The 20,612-nt window shown below is 40.6% G+C and overlaps 2 protein-coding genes across 3 annotated transcripts in view; both read right to left on the reverse strand.

Moving 5' to 3' along the window:
- LOC117964225 (protein AATF-like) overlaps window positions 1-14,504 on the reverse strand; it is a 32,475-nt gene extending 17,971 nt beyond the window's left edge. Inside the window, exons 1-8 of the mRNA XM_059000946.1 lie at window positions 14,325-14,504; window positions 12,983-13,153; window positions 11,600-11,974; window positions 11,182-11,319; window positions 4,099-4,213; window positions 3,432-3,642; window positions 2,322-2,486; window positions 1,973-2,056 (exon numbers count right to left, since the gene is read on the reverse strand). Of these exons, the coding sequence (XP_058856929.1) occupies window positions 1,973-2,056; window positions 2,322-2,486; window positions 3,432-3,642; window positions 4,099-4,213; window positions 11,182-11,319; window positions 11,600-11,974; window positions 12,983-13,153; window positions 14,325-14,409 (1,344 nt within the window). The 5' untranslated portion in view covers window positions 14,410-14,504. The remainder of the gene's footprint in view (window positions 1-1,972; window positions 2,057-2,321; window positions 2,487-3,431; window positions 3,643-4,098; window positions 4,214-11,181; window positions 11,320-11,599; window positions 11,975-12,982; window positions 13,154-14,324) is intronic.
- A 2,914-nt stretch (window positions 14,505-17,418) lies between these two features.
- Window positions 17,419-20,612, reverse strand: part of LOC117429407 (LIM/homeobox protein Lhx1) — an 11,919-nt gene continuing 8,725 nt past the window's right edge. For both annotated transcript variants that reach the window (XM_059001434.1, XM_059001433.1), the window contains exon 5: window positions 17,419-19,325. In XM_059001434.1, the coding sequence (XP_058857417.1) occupies window positions 18,955-19,325 (371 nt within the window). In that variant the 3' untranslated portion in view covers window positions 17,419-18,954. The remainder of the gene's footprint in view (window positions 19,326-20,612) is intronic.

Here is a 20,612-nt window from a genome sequence, read left to right on the forward strand (position 1 = left end):
CAAACATATACTTATTTTCCCTGGGTCTTATCGTACTGCTGACTTGAGCTGCAATCTCTGCCAAACCCCTCTCTCACCATCCCTCTCTCTCTCTCTATCTCTTCAGAAAGAAATTAGGCAGGTCAGTGAAACAGGTGCAACGCCGTGTCTGTCAAGGGGGCTGAGTTCCCTACAATTACGTCTACACAATGAAGCAGTAATCTTTACAGATCACCTATTTTCTAAAATGTATTGGAGGGAGGGGGTGTGTGTTTTTAGGGAGGGATGGGGGAAGAGAAGAGTAGGAGAGGAAAATGAATGTGCGATTGCCTCACAGCTCAGCAGATGTCTGCCAGTGATGTATGAGGCTGCGAGGAGCTATGGGAGCCGGCCAGCCAAAGAGCGACTAAGTGATTACAGTCTACACAGTCCCTAGCACCATATTTAGAGTCTGCGGGGTTCCGTGACTCGGCTCCCTCCCCTGGTGTGCGTGCCAGATGTTGGGAGCTGGTGTTGTTCTGGCTGACTGTGCAAGGGTGGCAGCAGTTGGCACAGCGGTCGCACAATCTGGAGGGTTTATTATTTATTTTAATTTTTCTTCTTTCTTTCTCCCTGCAGATGCTGTGCTAACAAGTGTCGCTCATTATTCACTCCTCTCGCAGCTTTCCCAGACTCGGATGTTTCTCCTCTGGGAACTGACCAAGATAAAGTTTTGAATGGCAGGGCCATTTGTTTTAATCAGGTGTTTGCAGACACTTTCCCCCGACCTCCATTAGTTGACATTTTAATTTAAATTAACCCCACCACTGCCCTAATTAACCCCCCCTTTGCAGAGACTGGTTCAGAGCAGCCATGTTAAGGATTAACACTGTGTGCAATGTAAAGCATATCTTTGTAATGAAATTATATATACCAAGATAGAACGATCGTGACTCCTAAAATCTTGATAATGAGATCTGCTCAGATAATTCAGGGTACAAAGGTATAGATATATATATATATATATATATCTATATATAGTGTCCAATTATTTTACCATTGGTTTTCACAGCAGTCCAATTATGTTCTCGCCCCGCAGATCCCCGCATCGACAGTGGCGGTGGCTCACTCCCGCACCCTGGAGTCAGCCCTGCAGGTGTCCACAGAAGCTCTCCAGTAGGGAGCACTGGAGCTTGGCAAGGTGCTTTTGTAATTTCAATCCGGTGTAGTACAGACAGACACTTCTGGTGCATGGATGCCACACTGCTACTTAAACCCGAACATGTTCGGTTGGACACCGTTACCAAACCGTAGTTTAGATAATTTTAACATACAAACCACAGCAGCAAGGAACTACATTTTGGAAACTTAACGGAAGTCAACGTTTAGCCCCACCTATCAGATCTAGAATTGTTCCTCTTCTTGACGAATCAGACATGATTTATGGCACACAGTGAGACTTGCTGACAGAAATGTTTCCTTGCATGCAAATCAGCAGCTCCAGCACTGGCCCCAGTGTGCCCTGCACAGCGAGGTTATGCACATTAAATTACATGCATAACTGGCATAAAAAAACAGACTCAATGCAAATTCAGCACTAGCAAGTGTTTTAGGAATTTAAATTCATGCAATTAAAACGAGAGAATGACGCCTTATCAACAATGTGCAATCAAATAAATTCTCCATATCGGTATCCCTTTCTTCTCTGCATGCATTTCCTCAATGTGCTTACCACTGCTCTCTCACGGAATAGGGAATGGCTTGATGGACAACTAGGCTGTCTACATCAAGAAAAGCAGTAGCGTTGCTTCTCCTCCTTAGCTTTAGATAATCAATAATTGCAGTAACCCCCACACCACTTCAAGTGTCAACACCAGAATGTATCGTTGGACTGAATTTCTTTCCCCAGCTAAAAGTTTAATTGGGCCCCAAATCTGTTTTGTAGACAAATAAAAAGTCTGTGCCGTCAATAGAAAAGTCAATAGTGTAGAGTAATAAAACAAACAGCACCCACCTGATGGTAAAAATCATCATCGTCGAAAATCTCTTCATCCAGGTCTTTGAGATGTGCATTAGCCCTCGCTGTGGACTCCGCCTCCTGTAAACACAAGAATGGCGTCAAGACTCGGTGATCAAGCTGGACCCATTTACTGGAGATTGTACTGGAACATGGCAACTGCAGCACTGGCACACAGCTGCATGCATCTGCAGGGGATCTACATCATTATAAAATTTATTTAGGGAGCTGGAAAGGCTGTGTGCTGGTATAAAACACATCCCAGTGCAATGGTGGATTGAACCTCTGCTGCTTCTTGTTACAGCTGAGAGTGCCTAACCCCCAGCCCCGCCCTCGTCGTACTCACCGGTGACTTGGGGTCAAGCACCATGGCTGCAGTGACTTCCTGCTCCGGCTGCCCTAGGACCCTGTATTCTGACCGCTTGGTCTGTGTCCGTTTCAAGAGCCGCTCCTTCGACAGCATGATCTGTTCAACCTGAGTGAGGATGTTGCGTTCAAACGCAGCGAAACCCTGAAACAAAACAAACCCAAGGAGCAATAACATTACAGTCTATTAACAACATGCATTGGTTTAGAAGGGCAGTAAAACTTTGGAAACGGAGTACTCCTGACTGAAGTGTTGGAAATAGAAATAACTGAGGCGACAGAATTTGTCATTTTTATATTTTCATTTTACAGTCCTGCTTTGTTTCAGAAGTCAGATACAGTAAAGCCTGCAAAGACCCTTCTCAGAAAGAGAGCACATTAGAACTTAGAAAACTCAAAACAGTATTTTACAGGTAGTACTTTTGGGAGGTTGGAACAAACAGCTTGTCTTCAGGACAAGAAATAAAGATCAAAGAGGAATGAAGCAGTCAGGCTCGGTCAATGCAAATATAGGAGCCTCCAGCTGTATTTCACGCATTGATTTTTTTTTGTACCGCAGTACTATTTAAATGTTATATGGAGCAATTATACAGGTGGTGCAGCGACAGCAATGACTGACGGTCTTTGGCAGGGTGCTCCAGAATCGGGGCAGGAAAAATGCATAACTTTACTTGCAAGGTCTTCTGTGTCGTTGCTATTTTCAAGCTTTACTTTCGACTGCGTTTTTATTTTTTTTTAATACTTCATCCCACTGTGGACAGCTAAGTGGTGAAGAATGAGTATATTAACAACTGTACATACTTGGGTATTTGCAGCTTGATTTTCTTGTTTTTACTACATTATGTTTAAAATGCGTAACTTTAAAAAGGTCATTATAACACAGGAGTTACGCCAAGTTCTCAACAGAAGATTCCACGAGATGTTATTGTCGGGAGAAAAGTTTATTTTGTCTTTTCAGTGCTTTGTGACTGATTGTCTCCTCTCAAACTAGCCCTGTTTTCACTCTGTCGCTGTTTATTACCTGAAGTTCAAACTAGCCCTGTTTTCACACTTTCTGAAATGAACCCTGTGGTTCAGGTCTGGTTCTTGCCTTGCCCATCTTGCCGGAGGAGAGCTTGGTCTTGTCGTGCCATTTCTGCAGCGTGCTGTTGCGGTACGTCCTGAAATCTGCAAAGCGCTTGGCCATGAACTCCGGGTACTCCTCCATATCCAGCTTCCGTTTGGGGGGGCCCTTCCGGGTCTCTCCCCCGCCCGTCTCCTCCTCCTCTTCCTCCTCACTAGGGATCTCCTCGTCATCCTCGCTACAGCAACAGGACGAGAAGCAACACACTGAACACTGACCTACTTGCACAGGATCTGGCAGGCAGGACTGATGGGCACTCAAATCAGCACTGCCTAATGCTGCTGCACCGAGAACCACAGACACAGCAGGTCTGGTTTTAACCAGTTCACGTCACAAGCCTACCATTAGTTACTTCTCTTTAGGAAAGCCCTGCAAGTTATATTACTTACCTTGAATGAAGAATTGAAGAGGTAAAAAAAAACTAAAGCAAATTGGACATGGAGGCATCTTGCAAGGTTTAAAAGCAATTCTTGCACTACCTTTTATATGAGCCTATCAGACAGTCTAACAGCAGTTGGTAGAGGTGGCAGGGTCCTCAGGATTGTCTCCACTCTGCATATTGAAAGCAGGAACGTGACATTTCATTAAAGGCTTGCTTTTGAATCTGGACACGCTTTAATTACTTCTTCCTTACCTGTCAGCCTTTGCTTTCTTGCCATCTATTAAATGCTTTGTGTCGGGGTGCTGATAGAGCAGCTCATCTTGAAGCTCTGCCAGGGACCTCTGCAGAGCCTTCAGGGCCTTGTAACCTGGGAGAGAGGGAGGAGGGGACAGACAGACAGAGAGAGAAGGGCAGGCTGTGAGATCACAGGAGTTCTGAGCCTCTGCTTAGATCTACAGAAGCTTTCGCTCCCAAGCAAAACGTGCTGCTCCTCTTTTTCTAAAAAAAAAAAAAAAAAAAAAAAAAAAAAGACTAAATAAATACAACAAAATGTATACATCTTGGTTATTTCCCAGACGTGCTTCTATAGATCCAAGTTGATCTCAGTAGTTAAACATTATTTATTCCACCTCGACAATACAGGAGAAAAACCCCTATGTAAATCCGATCCTGAAACTACCACTGTATGAATGTGTGTCTATGTATGAATTGAAGCCAGGTTAGGTTCCTCCAGAAACCTGCTCATGATGAATAGAAAAAAAAAAAACAGACTTGAGGAACTACAGCAGAGATTTCATCTAATTTGATGACCCTCTCATGAATATTAAACCATAACCGATTACTCCTAATAAGAGCACAGTTATTCTTGCGATTAAAACCATCCCCATCACCAGCACCGCCATGACCACCAGGGCTGGCAGCAGTCGGCCGACACTATCCTTAACTGAAGAGCAACTTCAACATGCTTCACAACAGAAGCGCCAAACCACAGCAGCTACTGGGCAGCAGTGTGGAGTAGTGGTTAGGGCTCTGGACTCGTGACCGGAGGGTTGTGGGTTCAATCCCCAGTGGGGGACACTGCTGTTGTACCCTTGAGCAAGGTACTTTACCTAGACTGCTCCAGTAAAAACCCAACTGTATAAATGGGGAATTGTATGTAAAATAATGTGATATCTGTATAATGTGAAATAATGTATAATGTGATGTCTTGTAACAATTGTAAGTCGCCCTGGATAAGGGCGTCTGCTAAGAAATAAATAATAATAATAATAATAATAATAATAATAATAATACTGAAAAGGGCACACTGCATCTTTAAGGAATTCATTCAAATATAATGCTTCTGAACTGCTAACATAATCCGACAGATTAATGGCAGAGCATGAAATTTACAGTTTACGTTCACAAAAGTTACAACTCTGGGTGGAGGGGCGGGAGGGCTGCCGTGGATTATGTTGTGGGTCTTTTAATACATGAATATTTTGATGTAGCGTGCCAATCTGATACCCGCATTTCTCAGCAAATCCTACTTTTCACTTCTGAATAACTTTTACAGCTGTGCAGGCTGCAACTCTGGGCAATGCCCCAGCGATTGAACTGCTTTGTGATATAGACATACATTTATTTGATCTATGTATTTCACGACCCAGGATTCAGATAGCACTCCTCTTTGATGGTGCCTCCTCTTTTCAAGGCTGAAGCCATTTAAAGATCAAACGTTAAAAAGGAAGAACAGGTTTGGGCACCTACCTGCAAGAACCCCTTCATGTATTGCAAGTAAAAAAGAAAAAACTGCCTTTATCCTAGCACAAGCAAATCTAGACAGACGGTTCGACTAGCATTGCTGGCTGCTTTATTAAAGGCTGTCTGGCAATACAGAATGAAGCACGATTCCTTATAGCAAAGGTCAACAACGTTCTATTTTTTTTTTTTTTTTTGTCTCCCCACCATTCGAGACCGAATGGTGATTTCTAAGCAGATACAGAGATCTAAATCAACAGATCTAAACAGCAGCCATGTAGACAATTAAAATGTGTGAGCCAAGGCTCTGAAAACTCTGAAGACCCAGGGATGGAAAGAAGACTCCCGTTGCATTGCAGTCTGATCCCATCCTGGTTTTACTAGGAGTTTAATAAGACACACCGGAGCTTTTTACCTGTACACTGGGGCTAATCAAGCACATATTAAAACCTGGAATGGGTAAAACTGCTATGCAATAGGAGTTATTTCCATCCCAGCCACAAGCAGCCAGGAAAGCAGGAGAAAATGTCAGCTGTAAAAAAATAAATAAATAAATAAATAAATAAATAAATAAATAAAGAGCGCATCAGGTACAGCAACAATGATCGATAGGCTTTATATAAAAAATAGACATTTTTAAAAAAAATCCAGTAATATAAAAGCCAAACCCATCCGTTTCAATTAAAGAGTTTATGAATCATTCATTAGATGGTTAACTGCACCTGCAGCAGTTAGATATTTAAAGCCACGCTGCTCATGGTCCTGCTCCAGAGAGATGTTGAATGTATTGTAGAACTAACAAGAGTAAAACCACCAGGTCCCCTTCTCTTATTTACCTGCAGTGCCTAGGTGTTTGTTTGACTGTTTATTTTAATACCGGTAAGCCTTTATGCAGGTACAACACTGCAGAGCAAACCCCTCCTGCATGCTGCTCTGCAAACTTGGGAGCTGTCCACAGCTGGGTGCAGTCCTGCTCATTGGGGTCAGAACTGGAAAAACATTTCTCTGTGCAGCAAAGAAAGCAGGGGAGGGGAAATAAGCATGTTCCAACTTTGAGGAAAGGGCAGCTCTACAGCTAGGGCCAAAATGTTTGCATTTTAGGATTGAGACATAGACAGACATAGACATATCATTTGAACATAATTTAGATCTTTCATTTATCATCATGTCAAAGAAACCACAAAATGACATCGCAGAAAGTCTACCGGAAGCCATCATTTCGATAACGTCCATTGTTAAGTATACAGAAAACTACAAAGCGGTATGCAATTCAATATGCTAACGTAACATTATTCAGCAGGTTTCATTCGAGTTCATGAAGCAAAAAGAGTTCATTCTATAGGGTGATGCTGAACTACTGGCCATAGCTGCAGTGTTGAACTTCATTAGAGACTTTCAAAGAGATTGAATTCAAATCAGAGATGAGAAGCTGAAATGCACAACGAGAAGGAGAGCAGTACAAAGCGCTTGACCGACAGACACTACACCCATGCAATCCGTTAGTTTTTTTCAGGTTCCATGGGGATTCAAATTTTTTTTACAGTGACGGTTTGTCAAGTTGTTCCCATGTTTATTTTTTGGCGTCACTCAGAGGACATTTCTAAACCATCGCTCACACCGACACAACGCTCCAGTTTGGGTGACCTCTGAAACAATCCTCCTCATTCAAAAACACACAGAGCTGCTTCTAACACTCGTCATCCCCAACAATTAATCCCAAGAAACGGATTTGATTAAATCTATTCAAGCAAATCCTTTGCTTTGCTTTTGTTAGTTCACTTCTTGTCAACATCTATTAAAATATGCCTTTAATTCTCAGACTCCAATCTTTTAAAAAAAAAAAGAAAACACACACGTTACAGATCCTGCTGTCTTCAACTTTAATCAACTGTACGCCGGCATCTCTCCCATTTTTTTTTTCCTTCTTTTCATTTCATAATGTGCTGTTTGTAATTCAAAAGGCAGGCTCAACATCAATCATTCGCTGTGATTTTTTCTAGTGCAATAAATATGCAAATGAGAAAAAGCCAGTCACTGGTAATTTCAAACCCAGATCACTAGTGTGTGCTTTTTTTTTTGTATTTATATATAATAAAAAACATTTTAAAAAGGGGAGAGAGCAAGAGAGAGAGCGAGAGACAGGCAGACAGACAGAGAGAGAGAAACAGAGAAACAAATGTATTAATTGCCGGTAGCCAAAAGAATCTTATTACTTTGAGCATTGATTACAAAGCCGTGCGAGTGATTATTGTGCAACCTGTGGGCTATCCAATCATGGTAGGGCAGGGGGTGGGGGGGGGAGATATTAAACCAAGTGAGAAGAACAATAAACTCTGCAAGATTAAGGTTGTTTTAACACAGAAATCGTGCAGGGCTGGCACAGTTAAAAAGTGTAACCCCAAAGCCAAGAGGCACGGCTATCGTAGCCATCCTGCCAAACTACAACAGAGGGAGAGTACTCCAATAGCAGGGAATGTTCTGGCCAGGGTTCATGGATGTACGGCAGTTTTTGGAGAAGTTACATCTTGCTTTACAGACCAAATCTCTGATCTACTCTATAACAAGAATATATATATATATATATATATATATATATATATATATATATATATAATTTCAAATGACAAAAAAAATGCTTGGACCAGAGAAGAGGCTTCCAATCAAGGCTATATTAAGAGTGCATCTCGATTCACGGATACAGAATGAATTGTTTCACCCCTGTATAGGACCGAATTGAAGGAATCAGAACTCTGACGATGAAGTTTTATAAAACTGAACCCCCAAAAAGGCTGTCAAGGGATATGCGTGAAGTTTGAGATTAACAAAAGAGAAAAAAAAAATTGCTACCGTATTGCCTCCCTCCCAGAAATTTCACCTCACATAAATTATAGCAGTAAACTTTCCCAGCAGCGAGCCCTAATTAATTCTTGTACTATACACAAAAGGAAATGCTGGGTGACAAATGGGTGCAAGCCTTGAAAGCTGCCAGGTCTGCAAAACATTTTCTACTTCAATTTATAAGCAATTTTGCAGTAAATCATCAACCAGAACTGGCTATTTGGAGGAGCGGGGACGGAGAGAACCACATTATTGCAAAAAGCGCAGTTAACCCTTTAGGGCGTGAAGTTCGTTCTGAAGCAAGCCGAACATCAGGGGAAGGGTACAGCACAAGCACACTGGTTCATTTAATAGACAGACGGGAACAAAGCAAGCTTGCCGTTTCATTTCCTGTCACTGTAGTGCTTCTGGAAACTGAAGCATACTCCTCAGGATTGGGGGGTTCAAATAAATAACGACTTTTTATAAGCGTCTTGCATAAAGCTCTTGTGGCTCTTTACATTTAATCAGATGGGAGAAAACAAACTCAGGAATTCCTGTATTAAAATGAAGTCAAATCATAATGCTGCAGCACAGAGACCAATCATTTACTGTGCACATGGTTCAGACAAAAGCCTTTTAAAATGCTTGTCCTGCAAGACAAAGTACCAGCAGTAACATGTCTACAATTACAAAGCAGTTTAGAGAAGGAACAGATATAATTGATTTATAGCTGAAATGCCTTGTTCTCTAATCGGTCCCGATTTGTAAGGATATATATTATTATTATTTTCAATATCGAACAGTGCCATCCAGTGGTCAAGAGTTTAAATTCTAACAGCATTGACCTAAAAAAAATGTAATTGAATTGTCTGTAAAACCCTAGCTTGGTTTTATCATATTATACAATTTAAAACAGCCCATGACAAGCAGCACATTATTGCAGAATCTCAACCCTAAATTCACCATTGAAAGCGTGACAGATACTGCTGCCTCCGGCTCCCATGTCGTATATTAGCACCTCTCATTCTTACAGAAAAAAATAACAAACCACAACAATGTTAAGCAATTTGTAGCATTTTAATATTTAGCATAATTCCCCCCCTAATTAATCCGGCGCTTTTGTTTCCAATTCATTGCTTGGATACTTCATCACTTCTCTCCCAGCCTCCACTGGGACGCAGCCACCGCAGTCCTTTGGTTTGAGACAATCAATCAGGAAGTATTTTGTTAAACATCAGGTTCCTGTCTCTCAAATAGGGAGGGTGATGAAGCGCTGGAAGCAGCAACAGAACAATGAAACAGATCCAGTCACCCCAATGAAGAGGAGGCAGAGAGACGCAGCAGGTTAAAGAGAGGGGGGGGGGGGGGGCGGGGAAGAGACCCTTTCCCTGCATCATCTCAGCCTGCCAGTGCAGCTCCCTGTGCACTGGAAAGCAGCGCAGATTTAAATGAAACATTAACGCTGTACTGCCCAAGCCTTTCAGTGTAAAAAGAAAAGCTGCTATTTTCATGTGACGAGACCCTGTTTCTAAAGATCTGTACTCACAAGGTCTTGAATATGTATAGTAGATGTTGCTCTTTGAGGTAGGACTGCAAACACAGTCTGCTCAGAGTGATACACCAGCAGTGTGGGTGTCACAGGCTTGAAGATTTTTTTTTTTTTTTTTTTTAAAGATTACCTACAGTAATGCTGTATTTCAGTAACACACCCCGTTGCTTCACCTGGCATCGCAGCTGCTCACAGGGATCTCCCCACTGCTAAATATCAATGCAACAGGAGCCCAAGAGCAAGAGAAAAATACACTTTATCACCGGCTGACAGATCGCTTTAGATCGTCACGGTGTTAAAAACACCCCAAGACAGCACCTTCTCTTCTTACATGATCTAAACCAACTTCAGTATTTAAAACTGGAACGGTCATGAATTCTACAGCTCCGCCCCGTCTGCAGCACGTCCCGGCTACGAGATACTTTCAGATGCACAAACCCCTTTGCACAATTTATTTAATTACAATGTTTTTTGTTGTTGTTTCATGACCTTTGGAGACAGAACTCTCATTTTCAAAAGGGTCCAAACTTGACTGCAGGCAAAAGGCTGGTGAAAGCACTACATGAAACTGACAAATGGTACACAAGTGGTACCATAACAAGGAGGAACGAAATAATATAGGATATTCATCAATGCCGACAAGAAAGCACCCCTTTAAAAGAGGTGTACCAGGGATGGAAATATGACCCACATTGCGTAGCATCCATTTCTGGTTTTACTGTAAGTTTAAGAAGACACACCAGAGTTTGTTACCTACACACTGGGGCTAATCAGGCTCATTTTAAAACCTGGGCTTTCATACTGCATGTGCGATTCAGAACCAGATGCAAATGTTAAAGATTTTTGGTCTCAATGCACACACAGAGAAGCCTCCTTCTTGAATTTGTGTTAACTGCATCACTGCGTAATCTATTCTTCATTCACTGGATGGAACAGCAGCACTGCTTGGATGCACTCACACAAGCCCGTTATAATTGTAATGGGTCCTTACCAGGAATATAAGGACCACCTGTTGATAATCCCTATTGAGATTATTTACAAGGTGGTCCTGCCCAAGAATACAGGCAGGTTAATGGACTCAAACACAGCAAACCATCATTGACCAAACAGCACATGTAATCACTAAGACTACAGAGTAGAGCGTCCGTGCCATGCAACTACTGGAGCAGAGACTCAAACTGTGGATCTGCTCCACTTTGATGAAGAGAAGAGATCAGGACACTTACTGTTCTTCAGAGCGCCCGCCATCTCGGCTCCGCCCATCATCTTAAACGCAGGAAAGGTCTCAGGCTGTGGAAGCTGATTGGCTGTTAAGAGAGCCTTCTGCAATTTGATTCGCCCTTCCAACAACTGGTCCCATAAAGCTAGAGAGAGAGGCTAAATCAGTTAGCGGATGCACCAGATTCACAGGATTCTCATTTTAAGTGTTGTGTTTTATTATTGGTAGTTTGATTACTATTAACAGCAGCAACTAGTTCTCTGTTTAAGTTAATTATTTTTTGGTTAAAAATAACCACATAATCTACAACCAAAGAAAGAAAAAAAAAGTAAAATCTGCATTTAAATAAAACATTACTTTGTACAAGGTTCTGCTACTGAATCCACCACAACTAAGGGTGAAGTCTGTTTAGGAGAGGTACATACCAATTTGTTTTTTTACAGCTTTCCCTTTTTTGACCTCTTCGCCGACTTTCTCTTTAGAGAACGTCATCACAGCCCCATCCTCCTCCATTCCCTCTTCCTCAGACTCCTCTTCACTCTCTTCTTCTTCCTCATCATCATCGCTGTCTCCGATGTCGTCCATCCCCTCAGTAAACTTCTCGAAGTCAGTCACTTTGGGGAGGTCGAGGTCATTGCTCTTCATCTTACGGACCAGTGCCTTCAGCTCTTGCTCGCCCGAGTCCGAGTCCTGCTGCCCCTCCTCAGACGATTCTTCCAGCTCCTCCTCAGGATCTTCATCGGCACCTGAATCCTCCTCCTCCTCCTCCTCCCCGGAGTCCCCTTCCTCGCCTGCAGAAACTTTAAAAGTAAAACAGAATTTGTATTAAAAGGTAGCTGGCAGCAATATGATCAGAAATCTAACCTGAAAGAAAACGTGAAAGTTATTGTTAGTTTTTAAATAAAATGTACCCCTTGAGACTGCAGCCTCTTTTACAAGTGCTGTCTTATCAAGATGACCAAAAAACATGAAGCACCAGAAGTGAAACAACTGAACCATCATTCAGAATGAACTGTGAGCCCTCTTTAAACACTCAATACAATGGGTTTAACCTTGGTCATTAGTGTCATTGATACGTGGCTTTAGACCCTACCATCATCTCTCTGAAGCAGGGCTATGCATTGCAATAATGGATATGGCTGAACCCAGTACATGGTGCATGAATTCACAACATATACAACAACGTGCTAAACTGTTGTGGCACTTTGCTGATTAACGTAATTGAATCTGCAAGATGGGGATCCTGTGCACACAGTGCATTCAATACACATCAACATGACGAGAATGACATTTTAGGAAACTGATTAGCGTACGCAGCAACCACGCTCACTTAGCAATGTAAATGAATTGGCTAATGGCTTTAAATTGATTAGCAATGTCTCAAGTTTGAGTTGCAAATCTCTGCCCTAATCCAGGTATTTCTCTTGTTGAATAAGCAGGGATTTAATTAACAGAGCGGTTACACTGATCTCCAACGCCTGTGCAGAGTTTAACGTCGTCTCCAAACAGTTCTCTCTCACAATGGGGTCGCTTCACAGTGTAATGTATGCATGTCCGTAACAGTGTTGACTATAAACCTAGTTTGAATGTTTAGGAAATTAAACGGAATCTAACATTCCTAAAATAAGAACCTTCACTTATTTTTATTAAAACAAAAAAGAAATCCACACATTGCTAGACATCAGTGCTGCACAAGAAAGCAAGTTGAGCTAAATGAACAGTGTTAAGAGTCTGCCCTTATAAATCCCTGCTCCCAACACGAAGCCCTGGAAGATGAAAGGCCTGCCCACAGGATGCTGCTCATGTACCTGATTCCTCAGACTCCTCCTGCAGTGCTTTCCGGGAGGTGGCCCTTCCCACGTATCTCTTGTCTGTATCTGACAGAAAGGTTGAGGCATGTTTGCGCAGCCTGCTAACTGCAAGAGGTTCTTCTTCAGGTTCCCCTTCGTCAAAGGTTTCTATTACTCTGGCTCTAGTAGCTAGAAGTAAGGAAGGAGGGAATAAAAAACAGTTATGGAATTTTTTGGCAATATCCATAGGTTAGTTTGGCAGAGTAAATTTAACATTAACGCTGCCAGTGATTTGTTACCTAATGAAACCCGTCCAGACAAAAGTATGAACCTATTCAATGGAAAGCATTAGGCAGTAAATAATGTATGGATACAAATTGATTTCTATAGCCCCCCCCCCCCCCCCCCTCCCCCCTCCCCCAGACACATTTAACGGAGTCCATGATGCGTTTTATATTACTCAATAAACTTAAATATTCAGGGCTGTGCAGGAACACATTTCTTATGTACAAATGTGTGCATTTTATCAACTGTTACATCAATAAATCACCGCAAGCAATTTTGCAATGACGCTGTTTGATACGTTCAGCTAGCCTCCCTCAGCTACAACTGTACAGATGCAAGCTTCCAACATAATTTCACTGCAGGTCAAAATACAGGGCTGTCTATTAAATTGATTTAATGCACAGTCGAGAACTGACGCCAAACTGGATGTGCCATTTTTAGGGTCTGAACGTGTCCGTTTGTTTATTTATTGTTTTTACAGTAATATGCTCCCAAACCCTTCTGACTCTTTCACTCCTTATACTAAAGGAGTCAGAAACCAACTCGAGGGGCTTGCAGCCTTAATAAAAAACTACTAAATAGAAAGTGCCCCGAATGCATGGCAGTTTCGCCCATTCCAGGTTTTACTACAAGCTTGATTAGCACTGTATGAGCAACAAGCAGAGGCGAGTCTTATTGAAGTCAGAAACACAGCGCAAGGTAGTTTTTAAAACACGTGGGGTATGTATATATTGCAATGGCAGCGTACAGAGGGTATGCATACAGATTTCTCTTTACGAGGAAGTACGTTTGCTGTATACTATATCCATATAGCTACTCTAGCATAGCGATATTGATAAAGACTTTATGATTTTATTTAGGTAACGTGTAGCACAAAATGCAATCACCAATATACCGCAAGCTCGAGTTGAAAATGCACGGTACGGTATCTCTTGTTTGTAGATACTGCTATTGCAAACTGCAGCAGCAGCCAGAGAGCGTGCCTCGTGTGTGAGTTAACACACCGCACCCATGCTTATATGAATAAGCGAACCAATAACCCTGTCGAACCACCCGGTTAAGGAACACTCCTTACCTTCCTCCTGGTCGTCCTCGGGATCCTCGAACTTGGGCAAAGGGTTCAATAGCTCTTCCAGCTGCTGAGATATGGAGGCCGCCATCTTTATACAGTCTGTAAGAGAAGGGACAGGTAAACAGAGTAGGGCGCTTTAGAAATACGTCATCTAGAGGCGTCGCTTACTGCCCGTGAGTTCTGATAAGGAGGATAGTGCATTTTCCAAGCTCTTAAACTAACGGGTTTTAATTACTGCACACGTGCTCAATATAAACATCACATTTCCGGGTGCAGTATATATATATAGCAGTGGTGTGGAGTAGTGGTTAGGGCTCTGGACTCTTGACCGGAGGGTTGTGGGTTCAATCCCCAGTGGGGGACACTGCTGTTGTACCCTTGAGCAAGGTACTTTACCTAGATTGCTCCAGTAAAAACCCAACTGTATAAATGGGTAATTGTATGTAAAAAAAAAATTATGTGATATCTGTATAATGTGATATCTTGTAACAATTGTAAGTCGCCCTGGATAAGGGCGTCTGCTAAGAAATTAATAATAATAATAATTTGGATTTTATAATTGTTCACCATGATTTATACATTATATATTACACGGAGTAAAAGTAAAATTTAAGACGTTGTTTAAAATAAAACCTCTATAAAAGAGTTCTGAATGCATTTCAAATATGCAGGCTAATAAGGTAGCCTAATATATATATATATATATATATATTGCAAGTATAGTAATAAGGTGATTAAGTTATTTTTAAACGTGACTTTTAAAAAAGACTTGCCGTTTACTAAAAATACTGTATGAGTAATAATTATGAAGAAACATGCCGCGCCTTCTCTCGGCTTGAAATAGCTTCCTTCATTCCAACGATTCCAGAACCACGCGTGCAGCACGAGAGGTTGCTTTTTCTAGGATGATTACACAACGGGAATTAATTAAAACTGGATTTATAAGTATGAATTATTTGTATTTCAATACAGTATTCAATTGTTTTTTATTTTTAAACACATGACAAACTGGCAAAAATCCACTTGCAATTAACTGATAATTCGTGGAACAGTCAAACCACGTCACACTCAATTTTGAATGATTATATATATGTGTGTGTGTGTGTGTGTTTTGTACTCTTCATCTTCAGTTGCTCAGGGTCCTGTTGGGTCCGTACAATTTCCATATAGTGCTTCTTTCTTTATTTGAACTGTTTATTCAAGTTTTTCTTGTGGTTTTTAATACTAGAAATGATAGATCAGATTAAAATATTTAGCCTTTAAAACATTCGCTCTTCTGTTTCCTAAAATAAAAACTTCTTTGAATAGCTCCATTGCTTTGTACTTGAGAGTGTCTTCGTTGAGCAGTAAGTGTAGCTTTTCTTTCAAAGCTTTAAACCCAGATATTTTTTTTTTTTAATGATCATTATTATTTTATTTGGTTGTGATTTCAGTGTATTTTCCATTAGACTCTGGAATGAGTTATTTAAAATCCTTAAAGGTCTACAAGTTCAGTGATGTTTAACACATGCACAGGTCAGTTCAAACCAATATTCAATAATCAATCCATTTGAATTTGAATTTAAATGTAAGCAGACTCTGTGTATTGGATTTGCTGTGCTGTTACCCCCTGCTTGAGAGATGTGAACTCTGACTTCTCTTCCCTGGTGCTGATGTTTCATTCATAGAAGATTAGTGGGGGGGGGGGTTGCTGTTAATCAGCTTGGATCGGGACTCACGAAGTAAGAACGCTTTTATTCATATAAAGAAGTATATTCGACTCGGTGTTGAAGCAAAAAAAAACGCAGCAATATTATAAACTAGCAAAAAACAAATGTCCCTAGGATTATATTTGAATTATAATGCAGCTACCTTTCACCAGTCTTAGAACGTGCCAAATTAAAAAAAGAAACTAAAAAAAAACTGTGATAAAGATAACTGAGTTTTTATACAGCATTAGCATTAAATAATTGCGCAGTTGTATTTTTTTGTAATCCGCTACAAATAATAAGATCAAGATTGCAGTGCCTTCCTTAAAATTGAATCCTGGGTTAGTAGCAAATTGCAGAGTTATAATATTTTAATTGGTATATTCATTCCAGTAAAAAAAAAAAAAAAAAAAACGGGGGCAAACTTCGCTCTGAAATATCGGGTCAATTTTTTCTTAACATTTGTATGAGACATCAAACATTAAAGATCCCGGAGCACCATCTAAAGATTAGCAAGGCCTTTCTATTAAATAATACCAAAGCTTTAATAATTAAAAAAAAAAAAAAAATTACAGCCATACGTAAAATCTCATTGCAAAGGCATGCATTTAGGTTCAGTGCGTAAAATCTCATTCTAAAGGCATGCATTTAGGTTCAGTGCGTAAAATCTCATTGCAAAGGCAGGCACTTAGGTTCAATGCGTAAAATCTCATTGCAAAGGCATGCATTTAGGTTGAAGAACACCCTCGCCGATCAAAGCTTTTACATGAACTGAGAGAGTCGCTACCCGTGCTTCTTCAAAAGCCAGCGCCGTATTCACAGGGCAATGGGACTTGCTGCTTGCATCGGCTTTCTTACAGGTTCACAGTACTGTGGACATACACATATAAACAGGTCTGTGTTAGGCTCCCCTTCTGCATGCCGGCACGCCGGGGAGGTGCAGTACGCATGAGGCAGTGTGGTTTCTGTTTGAGATTGCAGACCGAAGCACTGCCACCAGCTCACCCGCGTACTCTATTAGGACACCATAGGATGGATCGGTGCAATCAAGCCAGTAAGAGCTGATCGGTAGAGGCATGAAGCTGGTATTTAATAGATTAAAACGATCCATTATATTTAACCATTGTTTTTCAAAGATGTTTATTGTGGACTGAAACCAAACCACAACGTTACAAGACCAGCGGGGCAAATCAGTACACGGACTTCTTTCCCAGTCCCTTTAATTTACCTTCTGACCGCGTCGCTTCACACAAGTTTTGTAACATTGGCATTATGCACCAGAAGGTCATTGGGTGACTTTTTTTTTTTTCTAGAATAATTGTCCCACCTAGTGGTCAAGTGAAAAATAACACCTGCTTGCTGCCCACTTCCTGTACCCACGTGAAAGAACAAGGCTGTAACCGGCGCGCTTTGTATTTTCTCATTTTATTAAAAACTCACAAATTTTATTCAACATGTTGTATTTATACAGTGAATGGTCTAATATGCACTGGAGGTCACATAAGCGTTTTTTTTTAGGTTTATTAGAACAATAAAAGACATATCATGAGGAGTTTGAAATATAAAGAAAGAATAGCAGCCGCTGACTGCATATTTGACCATACATTTAAATAGTTTGGATTTTCCTTTTAAAGACACAAAAATAAAACCTGTCGGTCTAAGTAAGTTATATTAACAATTTTGTTTATCAATGTTTATTTAGCAGACTAAAAAAAATTCTGAAGTTTTTTTTTTTTAGTTTTGTCTTGTTTTTCACACACATACAATTAGTTTCAACCCTTTCTGCAGTGCAGGCTGCAAAAACACTTTTACAGTATTTGTGCTATAGTTTTATAGTTTTATAGTTTTATTTGGCAACTGTCTACTTGTTTGTTGAGTTTTTTTGTCTTTTTTTTAAACTTTTGTAAACAACATCTTGTACAAACTAGCACAGTGAACCACAAGCCAGCAAACTTTGCTTTCCATACATTATAAATAAAATCAATACAAAACAGTTTGGTTGGTTGCTTTAAACATTATTATTATTATTTTTTGTTCTGTTCTGGATCAAGAGGTTCTAAAACATGGTTTATCCTGAAACTCCTGAATGAAATATATATTACGTAAACAGTTGACTGTTCTCAGCTCCTTGCAGACCCTTGTTCAACATTTCTTTCTCTTTGTTTTTAGAAGGTAGACTTCATATATTAACATCTGGAGTTCTCTTCCATTCATTTTACAATCCTTATATATATATATATATATATATATATATATATATATATATATATATATATATATATATATATATATATATATAGGCTATTTATATAACTTTTTTGTTTTTGTTTTTTAAGTTTACCTTTTGAAGGCAAACTAGTCACTGGGAGTCTTCATAAATACTGTGTCTGTTTTACAAAAGCACACCCACCCCCACCTCCCCATCCCCGGGCTTTTAGAAATACATCTACTGTCGAAAATGTGTCCAGAGTTTTCATATGGCAGAGCCTAGAGAAGGCAAAGAGGTTTGAGAATTCTTCAAATAAATACGAGGAACACGTTAAATGACATAAATAAATGATCTTGTTGCTTCTAGCTCGCTTGTAAGCACTTATCCAAGCCAAGAGACATCCATTCTTCCTGCGCTTCTGTAAAGCTGTCTACAGTCTTTGACATAACCTGTTCTGTCCCCCACCCCCCCCAAAAAAACCAAGGGCCTCTCTTGAGTGTGGCACTTCTTTCACCTGTGGTGTGCGCGGAACAGACTGAAACATGACAATCTGAGCCCACCACACCACACACTGCCTTGAACCCGGCCCCGATCCGTCAGTCCACACAACACAGGGCAGGAACATCGTTACGTATGAAGTTCAGTTTCATCGTACTGTACATCAGGACAATACCAAGGTAAATGTGTACAAGTCATCCGGCACCACTGAGCACTGCCAGTCGGGGGCGCTGTCTGGCTACCACACTGCGGCTTCGTTCATTTCTGCCTGCGCGTGTGACAGGCCGTAGCCTCCATTCATAGAGAGTGAGGTAAAAGGAGGGCTGGGGCCGAACACCTCCGAGGAGATGCTGTGTAGCGGGCCGGGAATGCCGGGCTCTGGGCTGGGGGAGTCCCCAGGGTGGTGGGAAAGGATGTCGGAGAAGCGCTGGGAGTCGCTCGAGGGGTGGTGGCCAGGTAAGGGGTGGTCCATCCCACCCAGGGGGGTGCCTGTAGGTCCGGACGAAGGTACGAAAGCAAGGTCCACTGGGGTTTGAGCCTGGGATGAAGGCGGTCCTTGAGGAAAGAAATCATAGTTGCTTCCAGGGCCGTAGTATTCAGTTTGATAATCTGAAGATGGAAAGGGAGACAGAGTTAATTAACAGGCTGTGTGATAATGCAATGGGCTCGAACCATAATGAGTGCAAATAATTCAGGTGGTGGATTCAGATATTATGTTCAGTTTCATTTTTCAAATTGATAACCAATATATATTTTTACAACACTCTTGTCTTACAGCTTTGCTGACTGTAAGGACTATTTTATGGCATGTTTTTTCTAGACCTAATCATATCAGCTGGGATGTTATGGCTATGGCATGAATAACCAATTCATTTGTTACATAGGGCACACAGAGTTATTTCACTGTGCGTGCACTTTAACAATGAGAAGGGTGTCGTGTTGCACCCTTGCCTAAGAAATGCCTGGTTATCGGGTACACTGATCTACAGGGTGAAATAGTCCTGTTAAATATTAATGCTAATGGTTTGGCCGCTGATCACGGCTTCAGATTTTCCCAGACAGTTAGTAAAGCCAGAGGAATTTGCAAATGAAGTATTTACTGTTCTCCAGCATCCTTCTTTCTTTTCTTTTTTTTTTTAAATTATTGTGGTATAAGACAAATGCTTAAAATATTTAATAAAATTGCAGTATATGTGCATGTTTCACTATTTGCCCCATAAAGACGCTTAGTTTAATTGTAGGAGCAGATGTTTTTTTGTGTGCATAAATATATTTATTTACATTGATTTATTTATTTCTATCTATCTATCTATCTATCTATCTATCTATCTATCTATCTATCTATCTATCTATCTATCTATCTATCTATCTATCTACATTGGTATATTTAATTATTCCACCATGTGTTTCACATAAATACAGTGTTGTTAAAAATAATCGTGATCTGTACTGTGTTAGAGTCTAAACTAAAAAGGCACGCACATCAATAAAGAAACAGGAATCAAAGGCCATACACTCAGCAGTGTAATTGTGTTTAATGACAGCGGGCTCAATAAGAATTTGCTTTCAGATCAGTTGTGTTTGGTTACATTGTGAGCCAATGCTTGTCAGGTCCTGGCAGGGCATTTTAAAGGTGCATTGAAAAGGAAAATAATGCAGCCCAGCTCAGACACGAAGCAGGATAATAAAATAACAGACTCCTTAACAAAAACGGGTTCCTTTATATTAACATGGTCCAGTGACTTTAAACGCATTATTATTATTATTATTATTATTATTATTATTATTATTATTAGTAGTAGTAGTAGTAGTAGTAGTAGTAGTAATAGTGGGAGTAGTATTTTCATTATTAAGATGCAAATTAATAGGGTTGGATAGATGTGTGTAATACTACGA

The sequence above is a fragment of the Acipenser ruthenus genome, chromosome 26, assembly GCF_902713425.1.
Source record: "Acipenser ruthenus chromosome 26, fAciRut3.2 maternal haplotype, whole genome shotgun sequence".
NCBI lineage: Eukaryota > Metazoa > Chordata > Actinopteri > Acipenseriformes > Acipenseridae > Acipenser > Acipenser ruthenus.